This window comes from Biomphalaria glabrata, chromosome 4, assembly GCF_947242115.1.
Source record: "Biomphalaria glabrata chromosome 4, xgBioGlab47.1, whole genome shotgun sequence".
In the NCBI taxonomy this organism is placed as follows: Eukaryota; Metazoa; Mollusca; class Gastropoda; family Planorbidae; genus Biomphalaria; species Biomphalaria glabrata.
In genome coordinates this window covers 14,254,165-14,273,480 of record NC_074714.1, presented here as the reverse complement: position 1 = coordinate 14,273,480, position 19,316 = coordinate 14,254,165, and the positions used below count along the sequence as shown (strand labels likewise).

At 36.6% G+C, this 19,316-nt stretch overlaps 1 protein-coding gene across 5 annotated transcripts in view; it reads left to right on the top strand.

The window, feature by feature from the left end:
* Window positions 1-19,316, top strand: part of LOC106053183 (FYVE, RhoGEF and PH domain-containing protein 4-like) — a 117,362-nt gene that overhangs the window by 68,683 nt on the left and 29,363 nt on the right. Inside the window, exon 1 of one of the 5 annotated variants that reach the window (XM_056027661.1) lies at window positions 1,172-1,464. The exons of the other annotated variants lie outside the window; for them this stretch is intronic. Within the exon in view, the coding sequence (XP_055883636.1) occupies window position 1,464 (1 nt within the window). The 5' untranslated portion in view covers window positions 1,172-1,463. Of the gene's footprint in view, window positions 1-1,171; window positions 1,465-19,316 lie in introns of those variants that run through there. 5 annotated transcript variants of the gene reach the window in all.

The following is a 19,316-nucleotide window of genomic DNA, read 5'->3' as shown; positions in this document are numbered from 1 at the left end:
AAATTCTGGGTTGGCCTTCCTATTTGTTATGGCCCAATCCTCTTTTGTGGACCAGTTGGGGTAGGGGGGTATCTGAAAGACGATGTCTTTTCAAAAGCATTTTTTTTTAAAGTTGCTCGAGTCAAATTTCAAACTCGATGAAAGTCCAACATGTTTAGCCACTGAGCTGAAAAAAATCGAAGACTTTATTCCTGTTGTTAATTTACAAGTTAGCTTGTTTTTCGGGGTGCAACTGTGAGTGATTGTCACGGGTCGCCCTCCTTCAAATTAGTACATTTTCAATATGAAACAAAATTAAATAATTACGACTAATCGATTAGATATTTTGTTGCCAACGGCATTGAATAATTGTACAAAGTTTCAGTTTGATCCGGAAATGGAGAGAGGGAGAAATAACGTATACAGGATTTTTACGAGACAGACAGACTAGCATACAGACAACTTGATAAAAACTCGGTAAAAAAAGAGGTTGAGGAAGAGCAATGTTTTGTAATAAGTCGAAACACCAAAAATAAATACATGAAATCATGATTTGAAGTGGACACGCGAACAACAAAGTCAACTATCTAGAATACACACACAAAAAAAACCCAGCAGGAATCACTAGAAGATGCTTGTTGAGGTCAACAGCTTGACCTACATTCAACTTGTAATGACCTTAGGTTTACAGTAACAAGTGGACTGGACAATCCTTCAAACTATCTCTTTGCCACAACTTTGTTTGACCCATAAATTGTCCAGGCGAGTAGAGTACAATCAAAATGTGTGTGAGATTTTTTTATTTGCCTACTTGTTTTAACTTCCTGGCTCGAGAGCTGATTGCGCTAAACGTCACGTGACACTGTGAAAAAAAAAACAGTGATAAGTATGATCGTCACAATAAAATAAAATAACTGCTTTGACTGCTACGATGTTGTAGCCTGTTCAAGTCCTCACAATTAGTGCAGAAGTGATACATATCAGCTGTCGCTTGAATAAGTGCAGCATAGAAGTGGGTTTATTTCCCACTCTGTTATAAGTAGACACAAAATCTGTGATGATCCAGAGATATAGGTTTACTATTTAAATAGAGTCTGAAGAAGGTTGGTAAGTAGAAATAGAAGCTTACAGTAGTGATTGTGTCAAGCGTTATTGATTCATGAATATAGATTACTTAATCTCAGATATACTTTATTTTGTTGTAAAGTGTCTCAATACGGAGGCGCGGTGGCTTAGTGGTAAAGCTATTGGCTTTTGAACCGGGGACCTGTGTTCGAATCTTAGTGAAGTCTGTGATTTTGAATTTTGGGATCTTGTGGGCGTCTCTGTGTCCACACATCTCTAGTGGTCAATATTACTTGGATTAGTTGGGAAAATGTGAAAGCAGTTGTCGTTGTGCTTACCACATGGTACCCTCGTTAACCGTGGGCCACAGAAACAGATGACCTTTAAATCAACTGCCTAATAGATCGTAAGTTCTGAAAAGTAAATATTTTTCGTACTAAGATATAGAAAGATATCGAAATGTGTTTCAATCAGTGATTTGACATGGCTTACTTACAATAGACGTTCTTCTATTAACCAACATGTTATTGGGAGAAGGAAGATATTGTTTTTACGTAACCTTATCTTCATGGGCTTAAATTTATAGACCCGCCATTTATTTATTTATAGACTCTTAATAGATTAATTCGTTATATAATTTTTTCTAATGTAAGGCCTTCACAGTATATTTTGTTTATAATTATCAGTTCTTTAGATATACTCTTTACAGACCTTTACTTTAAGCACCTACTCTTTACAGACCTTTACTTTAAGCACCTACTCTTTACAGAATTTTTTAGACATCTACTCTTAAGACACCTACTATTTAGGGTAAATCGGTTATAGCAAGGCATACATACAACAGCAAAAAAAAAGCAGTTCCAAGTCAAGATGACACAGTACATATTTAGCCTAGTCTTTGCCCTAAGTCCAATCATTAGCCCCCCCCCCCTTTTTTTTTTCTCTCCAATGATATCAGCTCTTTTAAACCGAAATTTAACACCACTAGCAAATAGATGGGGTTTTATAATTCCACCTGCATAAAAATAAAGTTACTATCTAAACATACTACAAAAAAAAATATATTGGCACGTCATAAGGTCGATATTGAGGTCACGTGCTCGTAAAGTCACTCCAAGTAAATAGAGATTTATGGTTTTGACAAACTATTTTATAGTGTAGCCTACTCTCATGAAACAGACCAGTGTAGAGTATAATTACAAAGCCGTGTTGAATCTCTTTTCTCACGAGTGTCAGACAAGCTGCCATGTGGATAGACCACTGTTATGTGGGAACAACTGAACTTTCCACGCAGTCCACCCAGAGGCGGTCACTTCATTTTTCTTCAACTCCCGCTCAAACCCACCCTGCCCTCTCCTCCCCTCTGAAAAAAAAAGGTAAATTCAGAGATTTGTATCTAGTTAAATCTCTCGTGGTCAAGGTCATTGAAGGTTGGGTGCTTGGCATCATCTACATACATTCAACTAAACACCTCCGTAAGTTTTCTTTGTTCCCGGTGGCTGAGTGGTTAAGTGTTTGGCTTCCAAACCTGGGGTTTTGGGTTCGAATGTTGGTGAAGACTTGGATTCCATTCAACATCCATGGGTACCTGACCTAAGTTGCGGAAAGTAAAGTTGGTTGGTCGTTGTGCTGGTCATATGACACCCTGCTCGTTAACCCTTGTCCTAAGAAACAGATGACCTTAACATCATCTGTCCATTAGATCGCAAGGTCTGAAAGGGGAACTAAACTGATAAAGAAAAACGTATAATCAGTCGAACTAATACTGTTTATGTATAGAACTAATACTGTTTATGTATAGAACTAATACTGTTTATGTATAGAACTAATACTGTTTATGTATAGAACTAATACTGTTTATGTATAGAACTAATACTGTTTATGTATAGAACTAATACTGTTTATGTATAGAACTAATACTGTTTATGTATAGCGCATCGCTCATGCTCTAGAATTCAGTACTCTCTAGTCCAATCTCTTTGTTGGACCTGTGAAGGGGAGCTGCAGTCGCTCAGCAAGCACCTTGGGATTCGATGGATTTCAAGGTAGCCAAGCAGCATGTACCTCAGAGCCCACAACAACGCTACCAGCCCATCCATACTTGTATGTTTATAGGATTGACATAACATATAGAGAAGATAGCTCGCTGCACATTCGTACAGCTTTGTATACATTAACCTCGTAGGCGCAGCAACATCAAATACCTATACCCATCACAGAGTATAAACGTTCAATCATTAGCTTGTATGAAATGTTTCTTTGGAGTTTCCCATCACTCTTGTAAAGCATCGCAGTGAAGGCGATGTAAACACTGCCCTCTTTGTCTTCGAGTGATAAGCAAAAAAAAATAAAGAAAGAATCAAATTCCATTAGGAAAAAAAAAAAGGATGACAAGAAAACTCTGAACAGGATTATAAAAAAAGAAAAACATCTCCAGGTTTCTTCCTCCCGTCATCTGGGGATTACAACTTGTATCCAAAATGGAACAGTTTCATCAAAATTATAATAATAATAAAACTCTCCACACCTTTCAGCCAGGGACTTTGAAATTCTATCATGTGATTAGCCCCAACAGCATTTTTTTTGTCTGGTTAAAATTATAAATTTCTTTTTGCATGCTACTGATGTCCATTTCATAAGACTATCTTTACCTTCTTTACGAGATCAGATTTTATTTTCAAACAGCAGTCAAATAGATTTGTTTTGGACACGTTCTCTTTAGCCGCAGAACACGCAAGTTATACACAGTATGTAGTTTTGTTATCATCATTAGCCATTCTCAGGCAATACCAACAACAATAAATAACTAAGAGATTCTTCAGATCAAACTCAAATACTAAGTACATATTTGTATGAAGTTTACAATGGTGCTATGCCTTCGCAATATTTGAAATACTTTATTTCAATGGTGTGTTTGTGTATTTACAAAGCTTATACGCTAGTGTCTGTCTGGTGAAAAGTTCCTACACCTTTATTTCTCACATTCTTGAATCAAGTTGAAACTTTGCACAATTATTCATTGACATAGACAAGACACGAATCAATATAAAAAATTAACATATTAGTGACTTAATTACTTAATTCTTTTATTTCATACCAAAAAGGGAAATTAATCCTTCAGCATTTACAGAAATTTGTAGATCTTTGTCCCCTTGTTTCATTGTTAACGCTATTTCTCACGTTATCGGATCAAGTGGATACTTAAAACAATTTCTTATTGTACCTAACAAAACAAGGATTAAATTAACAACGTAACCTATTAGTTAATTAATTTAGGTAATTAATTATATTGTTTGGTATCGAATAAGTGAAATAACTTCTACATTATTTGAATATGTGTGTGTATGTGTGTGCTTTTTGTGTGTGTGTGTGTGTGCATGTGTGTCTGTGTGTGTGTCTGTGTGTTGTGTGTGTGTTTGCAAGTGCGGAGTTCTTCCCCTTAGGTAAGCTTTGCTTTTGAAAAAAGTTTTTTTTTTAAATTTTGCTTGTTCAGTTAAAGGTTGGGGGGAGGGAAAGAGAAAGTAATGTCATGCTATTTCTATTCCTACTGCCTGCTAGGCAGAGTGACCTTTCTTGACACCACCTGACACATACTCTGCTCACTCTGCTGTGACCTCCCCACCATCCCGAGCTCCTCTTTTTCTCTCCATCCATTCATGCCGCGACTTTCTGAACACACTTTGTTACACTCGTGACCTAATTATCGATCAGTCTTCCAAGAAATTTATTTGATGGAACGGCGCGCGTGAGAGCCACGAAAGACCGACGACCCAGTTAAGACTCCTGACAACGAGAAAGCTGTCCAGTTTATGACTCACACGCCCCCTTTTCTTCTCCACCCCCCTTCCTTTTCAAGGCTTAAGTCCTTCACGTGACTGGGCTTCCAACATTAATCACGCGATTCTCATTAGCCCACTGACTTAAAGGTCCAGATGTTGGACGATTGCTTCTCTTACCGTCCAAAAAATTCTCGACCTGAATGGTGACTTGTAAGCACTAAGCAAAACAGCAGGGCTTTTGTTAGAGAGGATTTGAGCCTCTCAAGCCTTCACTCCAATGGAGTTTGATAATGATGAGGATTACTTTGTGCATAAACCTATTTGATGTTTGTTTTTTTAAGTACATTCAAAGCCAACAGGGACATCAGTTTTGGAGGCGAAAAGCTGACCAATGTCCGAAGTTTTAAATACATCGAAATCTGTCACTAATATAATTTATATATGCTATAAAGTAAATTCTTATATCGAGTCGCCCAACCCCTATTCTTTAATGCAAAATGCAATCAATAGCAGAAATTATAAAAAGGAGCGAGAATTAATCGTTTTCATTTTACCGCCCTTCCCCTTTCCAGACAGAGTTTGTGTAATTTGACATGAATTTATCATAACTATTTTAAGAAAGACTTTGCTTTGGAAAAGTTATAATTCAAACGAAATTTTTCAATATAACAGTCACGGTTGAGATGAGTTCAAAAGCCAGATAATCTTTTCCTAGTCGACTTTTTCCAACCTTTACTCTATCTCATATTTTTCTAGTTAAATAAATTTAGGACTATAACTCACAATTTATGCTAGAATTTTATTGAAAATTATTAATCGAATTTTTTTTTTTCGGCGGCGATCTTCAAAACCTTAATCTAAATATGTGGGGTATCTTATCTTTTCAAAGAACAAATCGGTTTTATTTGCAATGTATTAAGGGACTATAAATTCATATTAGAATATTTTTCTCATTATTCAAAAGGCACTTTATAATAGAATGAATAATGAGCTGTAGGTCAGGAGAATGCGTTACTGCTGTGAAGAATGCCAGAAAACGCTTTTAGCGTGGAGGCTTCGCCCCGAACCTCACTGACGAATAATAAGCTGTAGATGTCAGGAGAATGCGTTTCTGCGGTGAGAAATGCAAGAAAACGCTTTTGGCGTCGGGGCTTCGCCCCGAACACCATTAATAAGTAATGAGCTGTAGATGTCAGATGAATGCGTTTCTGCAGAGAAAAATGCAAGAAAACGCTTTTGGGCGTCGGGGCTTCGCCCCGAACCCCACTTAAGAAGCTTACAGCGCTCTCCCAGACCCCCAAGTTTGCAAGAGAAAGACTGTTTTTTTTTCTGTTTTTTTCGCCGAAGATTGAGAAACAGTCTTATTTTATTCTCATATGTCGATATATATATATATATATATATATATATATATATATATATATATATATATATACATGCTGTACGCACGTTTATGCATAGGGTTAGGGTTTATTGGGCGTTAGGGTTAGGGTTTGGAAAAAAATCGCCCCCCCCCCACTCCAAAGTTCTGGATCCGCCAGTGCTAAGGGATAGGTGAGGGTGAAGGAAGACTCAACCTGTCCGTTTGTTTCGCCACCTATGAGATAAGATGAAGACGCGGTCAGAAGACCGGACTCTAGACATACTTTGCGATGCTAGGTATTCCTATAATATCCCACCAAATGAATGCGAGGATATGGTAGGCAGTCAAACTATAAAGACTTACTTTCTGATAAACTGCCGGCAGGTGGCTAGTTACCGGTAGACTGTAGTTAGTAAACTGTACTTTCAAACCTACTACAACCTGGCTCTACCATTAAGTACACAGAAGCATAAAACACTTCCACTCGACTGTACAAAGTTAAACCAACTTTTTATATCAGGTCAAATATTAACAACTAGTTGACCGGCGGCGTAGCATGCGCCGCTATTTTGCAGGGCCGGTCTTAGGCCACTGCAACCTATGCGACCGTAGTGTTAATCTAAAAATACTTTAATATGATCACAAATGACGTAAACATCATATTTTCCAACTCTCTTCAGATCCATCCCTTCCGGCTTCCACATTTTTAATCCCACTTCCAGTCAATATCCCAATTCGCACCATTTTCATTCACACCATGCTGCGCTACGACCGTAACACAGAAATAAGAGAGTAATCTTTCCTTTACTTCTTCTTCTCGTCCAAACTCTTGAGCAAAGAAGAGAATTATATATATAGATAAGCAGGTCTGGTTTCTAGAACGAGGCAAACTCGTGCTCAAAATAGATCATTGAAGACAGATTAGTAGAAGGTCGAAACATCCCCCACTTCTCAGACTTAAAGATGTATGTCTAAAGTTTATTTAGGGAAACAAATATTTCACTCTAGGAAGATGTCAAGCATGAAGGAAACTTAATTAATTGAACTAATGATCTTTGAACCAATGACCTTTGCTGTTTCTTATTCAGCATTTACATTTGTTTTTAATTGGTGGGCCTAATTTACTTGTTTATCCAGTATACCTTGAATGATACGTTCATATGTTCCTAAGTCTTTAACGATAGCTGTCTTGGGCCAGGATTAGGCCATTAAATGTCTAATTTACCAACAAGAATTCTTACCTGGCTAGTGAATATGGCCGGAGTTACGTATAAGCAACACACGTATAGCTTAGGGGCCCTAAAGGATATTTAATATATGGTATTACAAGGGGCTTTATAGGTCCCCCCATATCTCAAATAGCTTAGTGTCTTTGGGTTCAGACTATGGCACTGCTATTGAGTCACAAAAAAATTAAAGCCGTGTAGCTGGTTCATATTAAAAACTAACTTTAGCTGTTGCGCATCTAGTTTCATAGTAACCAGAGTCTAGTGAGTATTGAAGGCTGGGGGGGGGGGGGGTGTATGTATGAGACTATGTGAGAGTGGGAAGAATTTAGGTCCCACTCTAGGCTCTTTTAAAAAAATGCACTTTCTCCTTTTGCGTCCTATAAGAAACAATGGAGGTCAACTTGAACAGCACAGCCTGTTAAATAAGCTCATCACTTAACACAATCTGGTTTTGACTCCCACGCAGTGAATGTACATTATGTTACAACAGCAGTTGTTTTTAATACATGTCGCAGAGCAGAAAGGATTGACTTAGGGGAGCCTACAAGTTAATTTAGGATTCTTTACTCATTGCAATATATGTTGTGTAGCAATTAGACACACTTAAAGCCTGACACCTCTTGTTTCTTTGTGTGGTTAAGGTTCAAGAGGACAGAAAGGTTTTTGTATAAATCAAGAAATAATTTGCACAAACGCTTAAAAAATCATCTTAAATAACAGAAACTTTTTGGGTCAATTTTTTGGCAGATGTTGTTTTTTCTATTAGATATCATTGCTAAGACCTCTCTAAATCTGTTCAAATAACGAATTCGACTCCATTTCTCCACCTTCCACTTTCCAACGTGAACCTTATAAGTTAATGACTTTGTGGTGTTTAAATATATCTTCCGCGTACAACACGATGGTTGTTATTGTATTTTAAAGTACGATTGTAAGCGATTCATCGAAAGATCTTACATTTGACTTTTTCTAAAACTCCCTGAGTTTTTTTCTCTTTTCCTGTCAACTCTTTTTTCTTAAAGCTACAATTGAAAAACAAATAACACTAAGATCTACTTGAAATTTTAAGAGTTAAGCAAAAATCTTGAATTTGAAATGCACGCACTTCTGACACCAACATGACAAGATCTTCATGTTTCGAGGACACGAAATCGTACTTCAATGACGACAGTCACTTCTCCACCCCACGTCCATACTTTGGCTCAACCAAACTGTATATAAATATTAAAATCCATATACTTTCGTTTTAGCCTTTTCCATAGAACAAAGAAAAAGTTTTGTGATTTCGTGGAAGAATATTTTAAATGAAGTATTCGTGCGATTACATGTTTATAGATGTCGCAAAAGTTTAATTAGATTTTCTCAGGAAATGTCAAAGAGATTCTTAATCTCTAGAACTGCACATGTGTTAACTTTCTTAGACGTGAAAATGTAAGAGCCTGAAAAGATCAAACCAATATTTCAAATGTCATTGGTTCCAAATTGGGATTTTGGTTTAACAAGAGGATTTGATAGCTGCATGCACAAATTTGCAAGATATAGCTGTTACACAGTTTAACATTAAGCCAAGCCTGAACAAACAGATAGATCTATTTATATCATAAGTTTTAAAGAATCCATTAAAATGTCATGGAAAAAAAAAAAGAAATTGTTTCAGCCATTTACAGCTTTTTATCTCTTCTTTCCACCACTTCTATATGTAGACTTCCTGTGAAACCCGATTACTTTCATGGCTTCTGTCTAGTCTCTGCTATTAACCAGTTATAAGTGGGAGGCCTGTTGCTATAATTTGATCAAACTAACCTTGCATGTATTTAGAGAACTTCAAAGATATTAAAGAAATACAGTCGTAAGCTTATTTTTTAAAATTTTGAAAAGCTGGTCTTAATAATTTACTTGAACGTTTTGATGCATGTGGTCTGAGCTCATGGGCAGTGAGGAGTGAGTTCGAAATCTTTGGTACATATTGTGATAAGTTCCAAGGCAGTAAGTTTTTGAAGAAAAAGAACGCGCTACATCTGTACAAAATAATTCGTTTCACATTGAATTCATTTTCTCAGGCTACTCGAAAACAAAATGGCTACTGTTTCGCTGTTTTCACTTGCACTGATTCATAAAATTGTAGTTTTATTTTTTCAAATTTCAATATTGGCATACATTTTAATTGCCTTAATATTTTGTCCCATCATTTTGTTGATTTATATATTTATGAACCTTCCATATTTATTTAAATTAAATTTATATATATATATATACCACTGGGTTTGACACTTGATGGCTGATCCATTTTTTGTGGTATAGAGATCGTTGCACGCTCTATTGATGTAGTACTAAGTCCTGAATCGCATTTATTTTAGGATTGAGTCTATAGCCAGGAACCAAAAATCTTGAAATGTGTCTTGTTCTGTGAACTTGCATTTAGTTTTCTATACACCAGGAAGTGACACTATACATTGCTCATAGGCGCTGAAATTATTCAATAGGTTAACGCAAGAGATTTTTTGCAATTTGATATTGAACAAAAAAAAAAAGATTTTCCGTTGATCGGCCTTTTAATTTTCTATTTTCAAAACAAAAAATAGCGAGGCAATCGTAGCGATATATTGACTTAGGATCCATTGGACTTTTCCATTTTTTCACACTTCTAATCTGAACTGAGTATTTATGACACATTTCGACTTCATGAACTCAATCTGGTCGCTTGTACAACAAAGACATTTCAAGCAGGTTAATTGCTATTCATTTTTCCTCCCCGTTGTTGACATGTTGACAATTGTCAAGGAAGTAGAATGAAGCTGTGTCAGAGACTTAGTTCTGTAACTGTTGACGTAGAGCTGTAAACATCCTTTTCACGTTTTATCAATTGGTGACACACACACAGTTATAACACATAAACACACATCTATTTTAAATATACATAAAGTACATACACATGCGTTTGGTGGCTGAGTGGTGAAGCAATTAGCTTTTTAACAGATGTCCTCTAGTTCATCCCAAGACTTGGATTTTGTACTCGGAATTTTTTGGATGCCCTTTAGTCCAACCAACTCTAATGAATACCTAACATACGTAAGATCGTAAGGTCTTTACCTAATTAAAGATAAAGTCTATACAATAAAAGAGAAATATACTATGGACACACAGTTTTAATTTGAAATGAATATACGTTTAATTTAAAAGAGATTTTTCCGAATACATCCATTATGTTAGCTGTAAAGTCCCTACACGGCGTTTCACTTTGCCTTTAGAGTGGTCTAGTTTTGGGTCGTGAACTTCTGGACAAGTCTCAGAGAGAGGCTCATAGATTTAGATTTAGATGTAGCTTTGAGACCCAATGAAAATAGTTCATCAATACAGTGCATGAGCTCTGAGAAGAGAATAAACGGAAAAAAAATATTTAAAAAAATATCCATACATAAAATAGGTGACAGCTAGGTCATTGCTGATTCTTACAATACAGCTATCTTCCTTTATCTTCCAGCCCAAAGATCAAGCGCTTTCTTAAAAATGAAGAGGAAGTTTAAAACTTTCGATTGCTGCCCGTACAACAAACACACATGCACACACAAACATATGTATGCAAGTATGCATGCATGTATGTGTGTGTGTATGTATGTATGTATGTATGTATGTTTACACAGGAAACGAAACAATTATTTTAACCCTATATATAGCCTGTTAATAATTCAAGTAACGTAATCTTCACATTCATGCTAAGTAACTAGTGCTGGATCTATGACATTGCCAACAAAATAACAGCAATGCATTTTGATAAGGCCTCAAGTATTAGACCTATATCCGGCCTTGTAAGGAACCCCAGATCGCTGCAATGATTTCCATTCAAGGACAACAACTGCACCTTATCACTTACTAGAGAACATTGTGATAAGCCTGGAGTATGTGGGGAGTAAAAAAAGACTTCAGGACTAGAGGGTTAAGTTAGAATCTATTCCTAGAACTTGTATTAACTTATAACGTATTCATATTGCTACTTATAACTTATAGTGCTCTAAGCCAGTGATGGCCCGTGGGCCATTTTAATTTCCGACACATTTCTTCCATCACTGCTAGTGCTAGCAAGCACTTTTTTTTACACATTTGCCATCAATAAATATCTCCACTGCTATACATACAATGTAAGTAACTGTTTAGCTTGTCTTACAGCAGACTCATTTTTGTTTTTGTATCTTTTCGTAAATATTCTCATCCATCCTTCTCTCTAGGTGTGATCTAACAATTACGTCTCGAACCGAGAATGCCGCCTATCAATGTGCTGGGTTTCATAAATCAGTTTCATGTTATATATTGTAACGAATCTCACTATTCAGGCTCTCTGCAAACTGCATCACACGACACCACCAACTTAAAGAACTTGACAACTCAGGGCTCCAAAATAACGTAATAGTTTAATGTCCAATAAATCACAGCCAATACTGTATAATTGGCAGCACGTAACACAAGACTGTACAAAAGCTTCATACTCCGACGTATCAACTATGTAATGCTGTTTCAACTCTCCGCCTCTTCCTAGACTTACACTTTATTCTCTGTTCCGGACCGACTTCACTTAGACTGGCTCTTGTCTCCGACTTCGACTCGTACTTGTGAAGTTGCGAGGTAACGTGAAGCGACCTGACTCTAACACCTTCGCTCTTATATGCTACTGGCCTTCTAGAACCGGACGAACATAGCTCGACCCTTCTGGTTAATCACATGACCACATTCTTCATTGAGCTCTAAACACAGATCCTTTCCGAACTGTCTTGGCTGACCGTCGTAACTCGCCACGGTTGACGGCTCGTCTAGCGCTGGCCTGGGGCGATTTGCGTCGGCTGTCTACACACACCGCTACCCCCATCTGTGTCACCACCAGGTTAATTAGCTACAATATTCTTTAAAAAACACATACGTTTTTGTTTTTATCGGCACAAGTCAATTAAAATAATAATAATAATAATAATAATAAAGTGGGATTTTAAAAAAAAATTGTGTGGAGAGAGGATTTTTGCCACTTTATGCCTTTGGCGGGCCGGATGAAATCATGTCGAGGCCAAGAGGTGGTCCACGGGCCATATTTTGGGCATCACTGCTCTAAGCTTTCGGTGTAATTGTAAATACTATGGTACGAACGGGAAGAGGCTTAAGGCTTGAAAGTGTCGTATTGATTTAAACCTTTATTGTTAATACTTTTCACTACAATCCATACATGGCTGCATATTTGTTAAACTCTCCAACAAAGGCTGAAGTGGTAATGAGCACGGAAGCTAATGGATACAAGCTCTTGAGAGATGTAAGTGAACTCTACTGGATTTACCCAGAGGCAACATAAACTCTAGCTTTGGGCCCACACGTTTCTGTGGGCCCCCCCTAAAAATGCTTCCATTGAGATTTCCAATCATTTTGTAGAAAGAGCAAAGGAAAAAAAATGCCTCGTTTTGAATACATGGGGTCCCAGAGTTCAAATAAAATACCTTAGGGCCTTATCAAGATCGTCTAAATCTGGTTCTGTAATTGAATAGCGGACAGTCTGTAGTCGTGGCATCCTTTAACCCTTTAAAAAATACTTATAGAATAGCATATATAGAGTCTGCTGCATTGATTTCATTTTATCTCAACTTAATTTGGTCCATATTATAGTAAAAATTATATTTAGTATTGTTCACAAGGAAGTTATTTGTTATTCAATTTTTATTAGTTGAGGTATATTATGCCTGTAGCGGTTTAGTTGTCTACCAATAACACTCAGTGGTTACAAACCTTATATCTTATGGACATCATTTTCATGTATTTCCTGCTCGTCACAAACAAAAAACGGATTGAACTTAGGCCTACGTTTCATAAATTAGGAAACAGTTAATCAGAGTTAAAATCAAAACAACTAATTAAACATAATTGTTTCTAGGCTTATGATTCATGACTAGCCTACTACGTAAGTATCTGGTATCAAAACAAAACTAAGAAAAAAAGTAGAATATGTGTCTTATGTTTTCTGAGACCAGTCTCCTCACAAATTTCCAGATTTATGACCACTTTTGATGTCTTGATACTCCATAGTTTGTACACTATATGGTGATTGCATTAATGTTCTCTAGAATTAGATTCTCTTGTTTTATCTATGACTAGCATTTACAAATAAAACACTGAACCATAATCTTCAAATACAAAAACAAAATATAATACAATGCTCAGAAAGATACAAAGATAAAGGCACATTCCTCGTTCCATATGCTAGGACAAATTTGTACAAATGCTCCTTCTTCCCTAGTGCTATTAGAGCATGGAAAGTGTTGTTTGAGACAGCCATGAAAACCAGTGACTTGGCAGAATTTAGGTCATTGGTTAATATGCATGACTGAATGTATGACGCGTAGAACGTTATCATCTTCTTTTTTTTGAGTAACGTCTGTATTATATAAGATAAGATAAAAAGACTAGTAGATGGGTTTGACCTTCTATGAATGGAGATTTTATGCTGTTATTATCCCTGATGCACATTCAACAATGGGGTATCACCGGTGACGTTTGCTTGACGGAGTAGCAAAACATTTATAAACATCACTGCATGTTGTCCGCCCCCACCAGCACAACCATGGATTTTTTTCCCGGGGAAATTGTTCACTCCTACACTATGCTTTTGTGATATTCATCTGATAGTATAGAACTATTTCCCCTACGTCTCGCGAAAACCAGAATAGGAACACATGGCATTTGTTTTTTCTAAGAAATGACCTAAACGGGTAAGACAGTGCAAAAGTTGATTTAAGCAGTTTGGGCGAGACAAATTTTTTTTTAGTTTACTGGGATATCATTTTGTATTCTTACACCTTACTACCTCTCTAACAACAACAACAAAATAAATATAAATGCTTTTCAAGGCATATGCTAATAGGGAAATACAGAATGGTATGTAATAACAAAAAAGACTATCTTACAGTGAAAGAACAAAAGTGATTCTCTAGAATTCCAGCATCTACTGCTAATCAATTTCCTGGTTCAGTAGGTTGTATGGATTGGGGGGGGGGGGGGGGGATTATCTTTGGCCCTGCCACATACATGTAATGAGAATTAGACATTGTATTGTACATGATTGGATTAAGTGTTTTAAATCGGGAAACATATTGTATTACTCTATATCAATACTCATTTAAGATTTATTTGAATTGTACACAGACCTAATTTCCTTCTTAAACGAGACATGCGTAAAGGGTATTGCTCTTGTAGCCTATATTTCCTCCCCCCCCCCCCCCCCCAAAGTAAGTTTAGACCTTGAATAGTAGTTTCTTAACCCTTTGAACTTTACGTTTACTAAATAAGGGAGCTAACTAGAGCTGCAATGTGCATTGTACGCAACAAATCAAGAGTTAGCACTGCAGTTCTCTACCTTGGCAGTCCGCGCAGACAACTTTTTAAACTTCCCAGTGTAAACACGGGATCACGATTGTACAGTTGACCGTTATCTTCACAGAGTCTCGGTTCTACTTCTGTACTCCTTGTATTTATTCGATCACTTGCCTGGATAACTGCGTGCCAGTTTGATGTAAGTAAATAGTTTTTACTGTATGACATATGTGCGTGTTAAAGGTGTTTTTTTTTCTGTGTTCATTTATGAAAATAGAGAAAGTCAGTAGAAATACTGAAAATATTCAGTAGTCGAAATGTTACTACTGAAATTAGATATAGACTATATTATTATAGATCCAGAATGTCCAGATCTATTTAACATATCATACAGATACATGTACACCTACGATATAATTAATAATATATTATTATTCTAGATCTAGATCTATATAATAGATCTATAGATCTAAATCTAGAAAAGTTACGAAGATATTTTAGATATCTATAATCTAATAGACCTAGATTCTATATACGATTTTTAAATATACTGTAACATAAGTGGTGAAGTCTTATAGTATCTTATAAATTACAGGCGTGACTTCTTAACAGAAGATTATACAATTAATTAGATCTAGATGTCTATATCTATTTACTACTATTTAGATCTAGTATTTACCATAAGACCAAATGATGTGGGCCTAGTTTAATATAGATATAGATCATTTAAAAGAACATAAAGATTCGTCATATTCATTGTATAAGTATAGGGCTACCAGACATCCGTCATCCCAGGGGAGGGATAAAATGATATATCCTTACAAAGGACGAAAGAAAACCCAAAGCATACTTTCACAACTTGGCTAACAATTTATTGTATTGAAACGTTAGGAAATCAAAAAATGCAATTCCGAAGATTAAGAATGAGCGCAGTGTTTCACGTGACCCAGTTGTGACCTGCATATTTGGTTCCTTCTAATGCAGACAAAGCCGTTGTTTGCCGGTGCCAAATTGAAGGATGTAAAATGTGTGAAACTCTTTGTACAACATTTTATTCTTCCGCTTGTACTTTGTCCAAAAAAAAACAAAAAAACAAAGACTTGTGTTAATATAGATTATGTTTCTCTTTTGTCCGCTTCGTAATGATCTGCCAACATTTAGTATCAACGTCAGCACCGTGTCCTGGAATGTACAAGGAAAACAAAACAGCTTTGAACACACCAAGGAGGTTATCAACAAAAATACACTTTTTCTTCTATGTATGAATGATTGACTGTGTTTTATCTAGAAGATATCGATTGATGAGTAATATGCAATTGTAGCCAATCAGAGTGAAATCCATTTTCACGATTTAGGTCAATTCCTGCCGGACAGAGGACGTGACCCCTCCCCCCCCCCCAAATAAAAAAGAGGATTTTTCCTTCTTTAGCCGGATGTCTAGTAAATGTACCTAAAGAAAGCTCTAGATCTTGTTTCAATCTATAAAGATGTTTCATGCTAAGACATCATGAGCTAGTAGATTGACTTGTGTGAAACTTAGCACGTGACCGACACATTGACATGCTATATTTTGTTTGTTTGGGGGGGGGGGTATTTAGCACATCGTTTGCCCATGTGACTGAGTGACTAATTGTGACACAAATAAGCACACGAGTTTTAAGAAGCATCCATGACGTCTATGTAGGTTATTCACCGCTGGACCAAATTAACTGGTTTTTAGAAGGGGAGAGAAAACAAAAAGAGAAAAAGTCGTCAGCTAATAACTACTGTGACGGACATTAGATCGATTCTGCGTAAACCCACAACAAAACTTAAAATAAGCCTCGAAGAGCTGTGCTGCCATACCTTGTCCAGCCTTGTGCCCAAATACATATCAGACACACGTGTCATAGGCCACATTATGGACCATAACAAAATCATTGATGTACCATGTAACTATCCTTGGTGGCTTGTGGTCATCAATTATCGTAGACTGGACAAGCATAGGTTAAGGGTCGGATTTGGTCCGCGGGCCGCAGTTTGAGTATCACTTACCTAAAGTATCGTGCAGTGGATGATTGAGCCTATTTTGTGGTTTGAGACACAGCAGTGAGTGTTACAAACAGAACTGAACAGAACTCCAGACGTTCCTTCATGAAACATGGCGTCTTCTTCGCAGCCATGTATTCAATTAGTTGTTCTTGCTAGTTGGAAATATAATTAAATACTCCGAAGACTTGGTTTTGATTGTGTATTTAAACAAATGTTAAAAAACTGATGAGTATACTCTTGACCTTCGCAAGACACTTAGTTTGGCTTAAAAAATCATTTTTTTTATTGTGTCTTTGTTCTCAATTATATATTGCAACACAACTATTAGTAGATCTGGATATTTTGGGCCAATTGGAATGGATTCTATATCCTTGTTAATTTTTTGCTGATGCCTCAATTGAATACTCTAACAGTCAGTCTATGATAGCCCTAATTGAGATACATTCTTCAATGCTTGTTGAGACATGAAACAAACACTTTTGAATGTGAATTCTAAACGCTTATGATAAGAAGCAGCTCTCGGTATGCTCCCCTGTCTCCTCGTATTCGTTTTGGTCTTATCTGTGTAGTGCCGTGTCAGTGTGTCACTCTTAATGGTCTCCTAAACAGCCTGTCAACACAGGAAGTGGATATCTTTATTGGGAAAAAAAAAAAGAAAAGAAAAAAGAAACAGTGGTTTTGTTTTGCTGTTCACTTTACAGTTTACACGTTTGTTTATAGTGTGTGGCCTCCTTTATACAAGGCTATGGTTTTTATTATACAGTTTATTAAAAGAGTTGAACCCAAACCTCTTGCCCCCATTTAGGTGAAATGTTTATAAATGTCAAGAGTGAAATCACGTGATCTGGTGATTTATTGTTACCCATATATATATAATTATATATAGATCTATGTTGATTTCTTTGTACAGACTTTGCTCTTATCGCATACTGTTAATATACCGCCGGTCTTTTTTTTTTTCTCTTTTTGTTCAGCCTTTTACCATAAAGTGGCACAGACTGAATGTTGATCTTTCTGTTGTAGCCTGGAATGTGTGTTTCAAACGTAACACCTTAATACAACCACTGTCAAGTCACAGTCCACTGAAACTCACTCGTGCGCGGAAATCAAACCTGTGGATTGTTACGAATGCTAAACAATAATGTGCACTGTATTTATTTCATTTCCTATTGAACAGAAATCAGTGTATCAAGCAAGACAGCTGTTGCTAGGTCAGATCGATTGAATAGGCCTTCATGGACACATACATACAATAACCCTTTAAACGTGCATAATAATAATACGATTGAACATATTTGAAAGTGTTTACTGTATTTTTCCTACCTGGATACATTTGAACATAACAGAGACATTGTTTTCCTTTGGGTTTATATTTAAATAGATGGAGGGAATGGTAAGCGAGGACATTCCATTTTTATTGCATTCTTTTTATACTATTCAGTCTATTATTAGATTTGTTGTAATGTTGTTATTGTGATATTGTTGTAGTTATGATTTTTTTGTAGCTGTAATGTAGTTGTGATGTTATTGTTATGTGTGTGTTCTTAGTAATTGGTAAGTTTACTATAGATAATAATGGCAATGTCTTCGATATTCTGAAGATGAGTGCTGTGTTTCACATGACTATGCAAACCCAGTTGATTACTATAGATACGAATTTTGTAAAACTACCTACAGTGTACAAGAAAGGAAAGGTCAAGGTTTGGAGGCTGTATTACTTTGATCCTGTCTTTACACACTTTTATTTTACCACTGAACACACCTATGTATAGACAGTCGCTTACTGAGGCAATAATCTGTTATTTCGAAATACTATCGCTCATGATTCATTGATCTTTGTTAAATCCCTAGCACGCCTTTTAATATGTGTGTGTATGTGTGTGTGTGTATTAAGCCTGAGTGTGTTTATTCGTGTTTGCTTGGGTGTCCTTCATTTGGTCGGAATGTCTCCTATTTAAAACTAGGTCATCTCATCAAGCGTCTTGTCTCGTGCTGTTTTTATTTTTTCATTCGTTTTTTTTTTCCATTGGAGGAGGAAAAAAAACCCAGCTAATAACCCTAAATGACTTAGGTACCGTAACATGAGATGTGTACCAATTGTCACTGTCTTTAAATATGTGTTAAGCAATCTCCGTGCATTCCTGTTAGCTAATTGTTGGCATAACTGTCTAGACAAAGGGCTTCTCAAACTGGTTTACTGAACTCGTCGACTAGGCCCCTAGCGGCCTAGGCCACAAAAGATTGGGAACCGCTGCTTTAGCGCTAGGTAAACACAATCTTGCTGTAATAACTGTCTGTTGTTTTCTGAATGCGCGGGAACTCATGAAATACAAATGTTGAGAAAGTTATTTTTGGCATTGTCTCCAGAAACCTGCTGAAGATCGTGATTAAGAAAACAGGGGGGGGGGGGGCTTAGTTCCCCTGTGCACATTTTTCCCATTTCATGATGCTATGTTTGCTCTAGACATTTTTGTTTATGGCTGAATTGCAATGATTTTAACACTCATACTTAAAGTACGCCTCGATCTATAC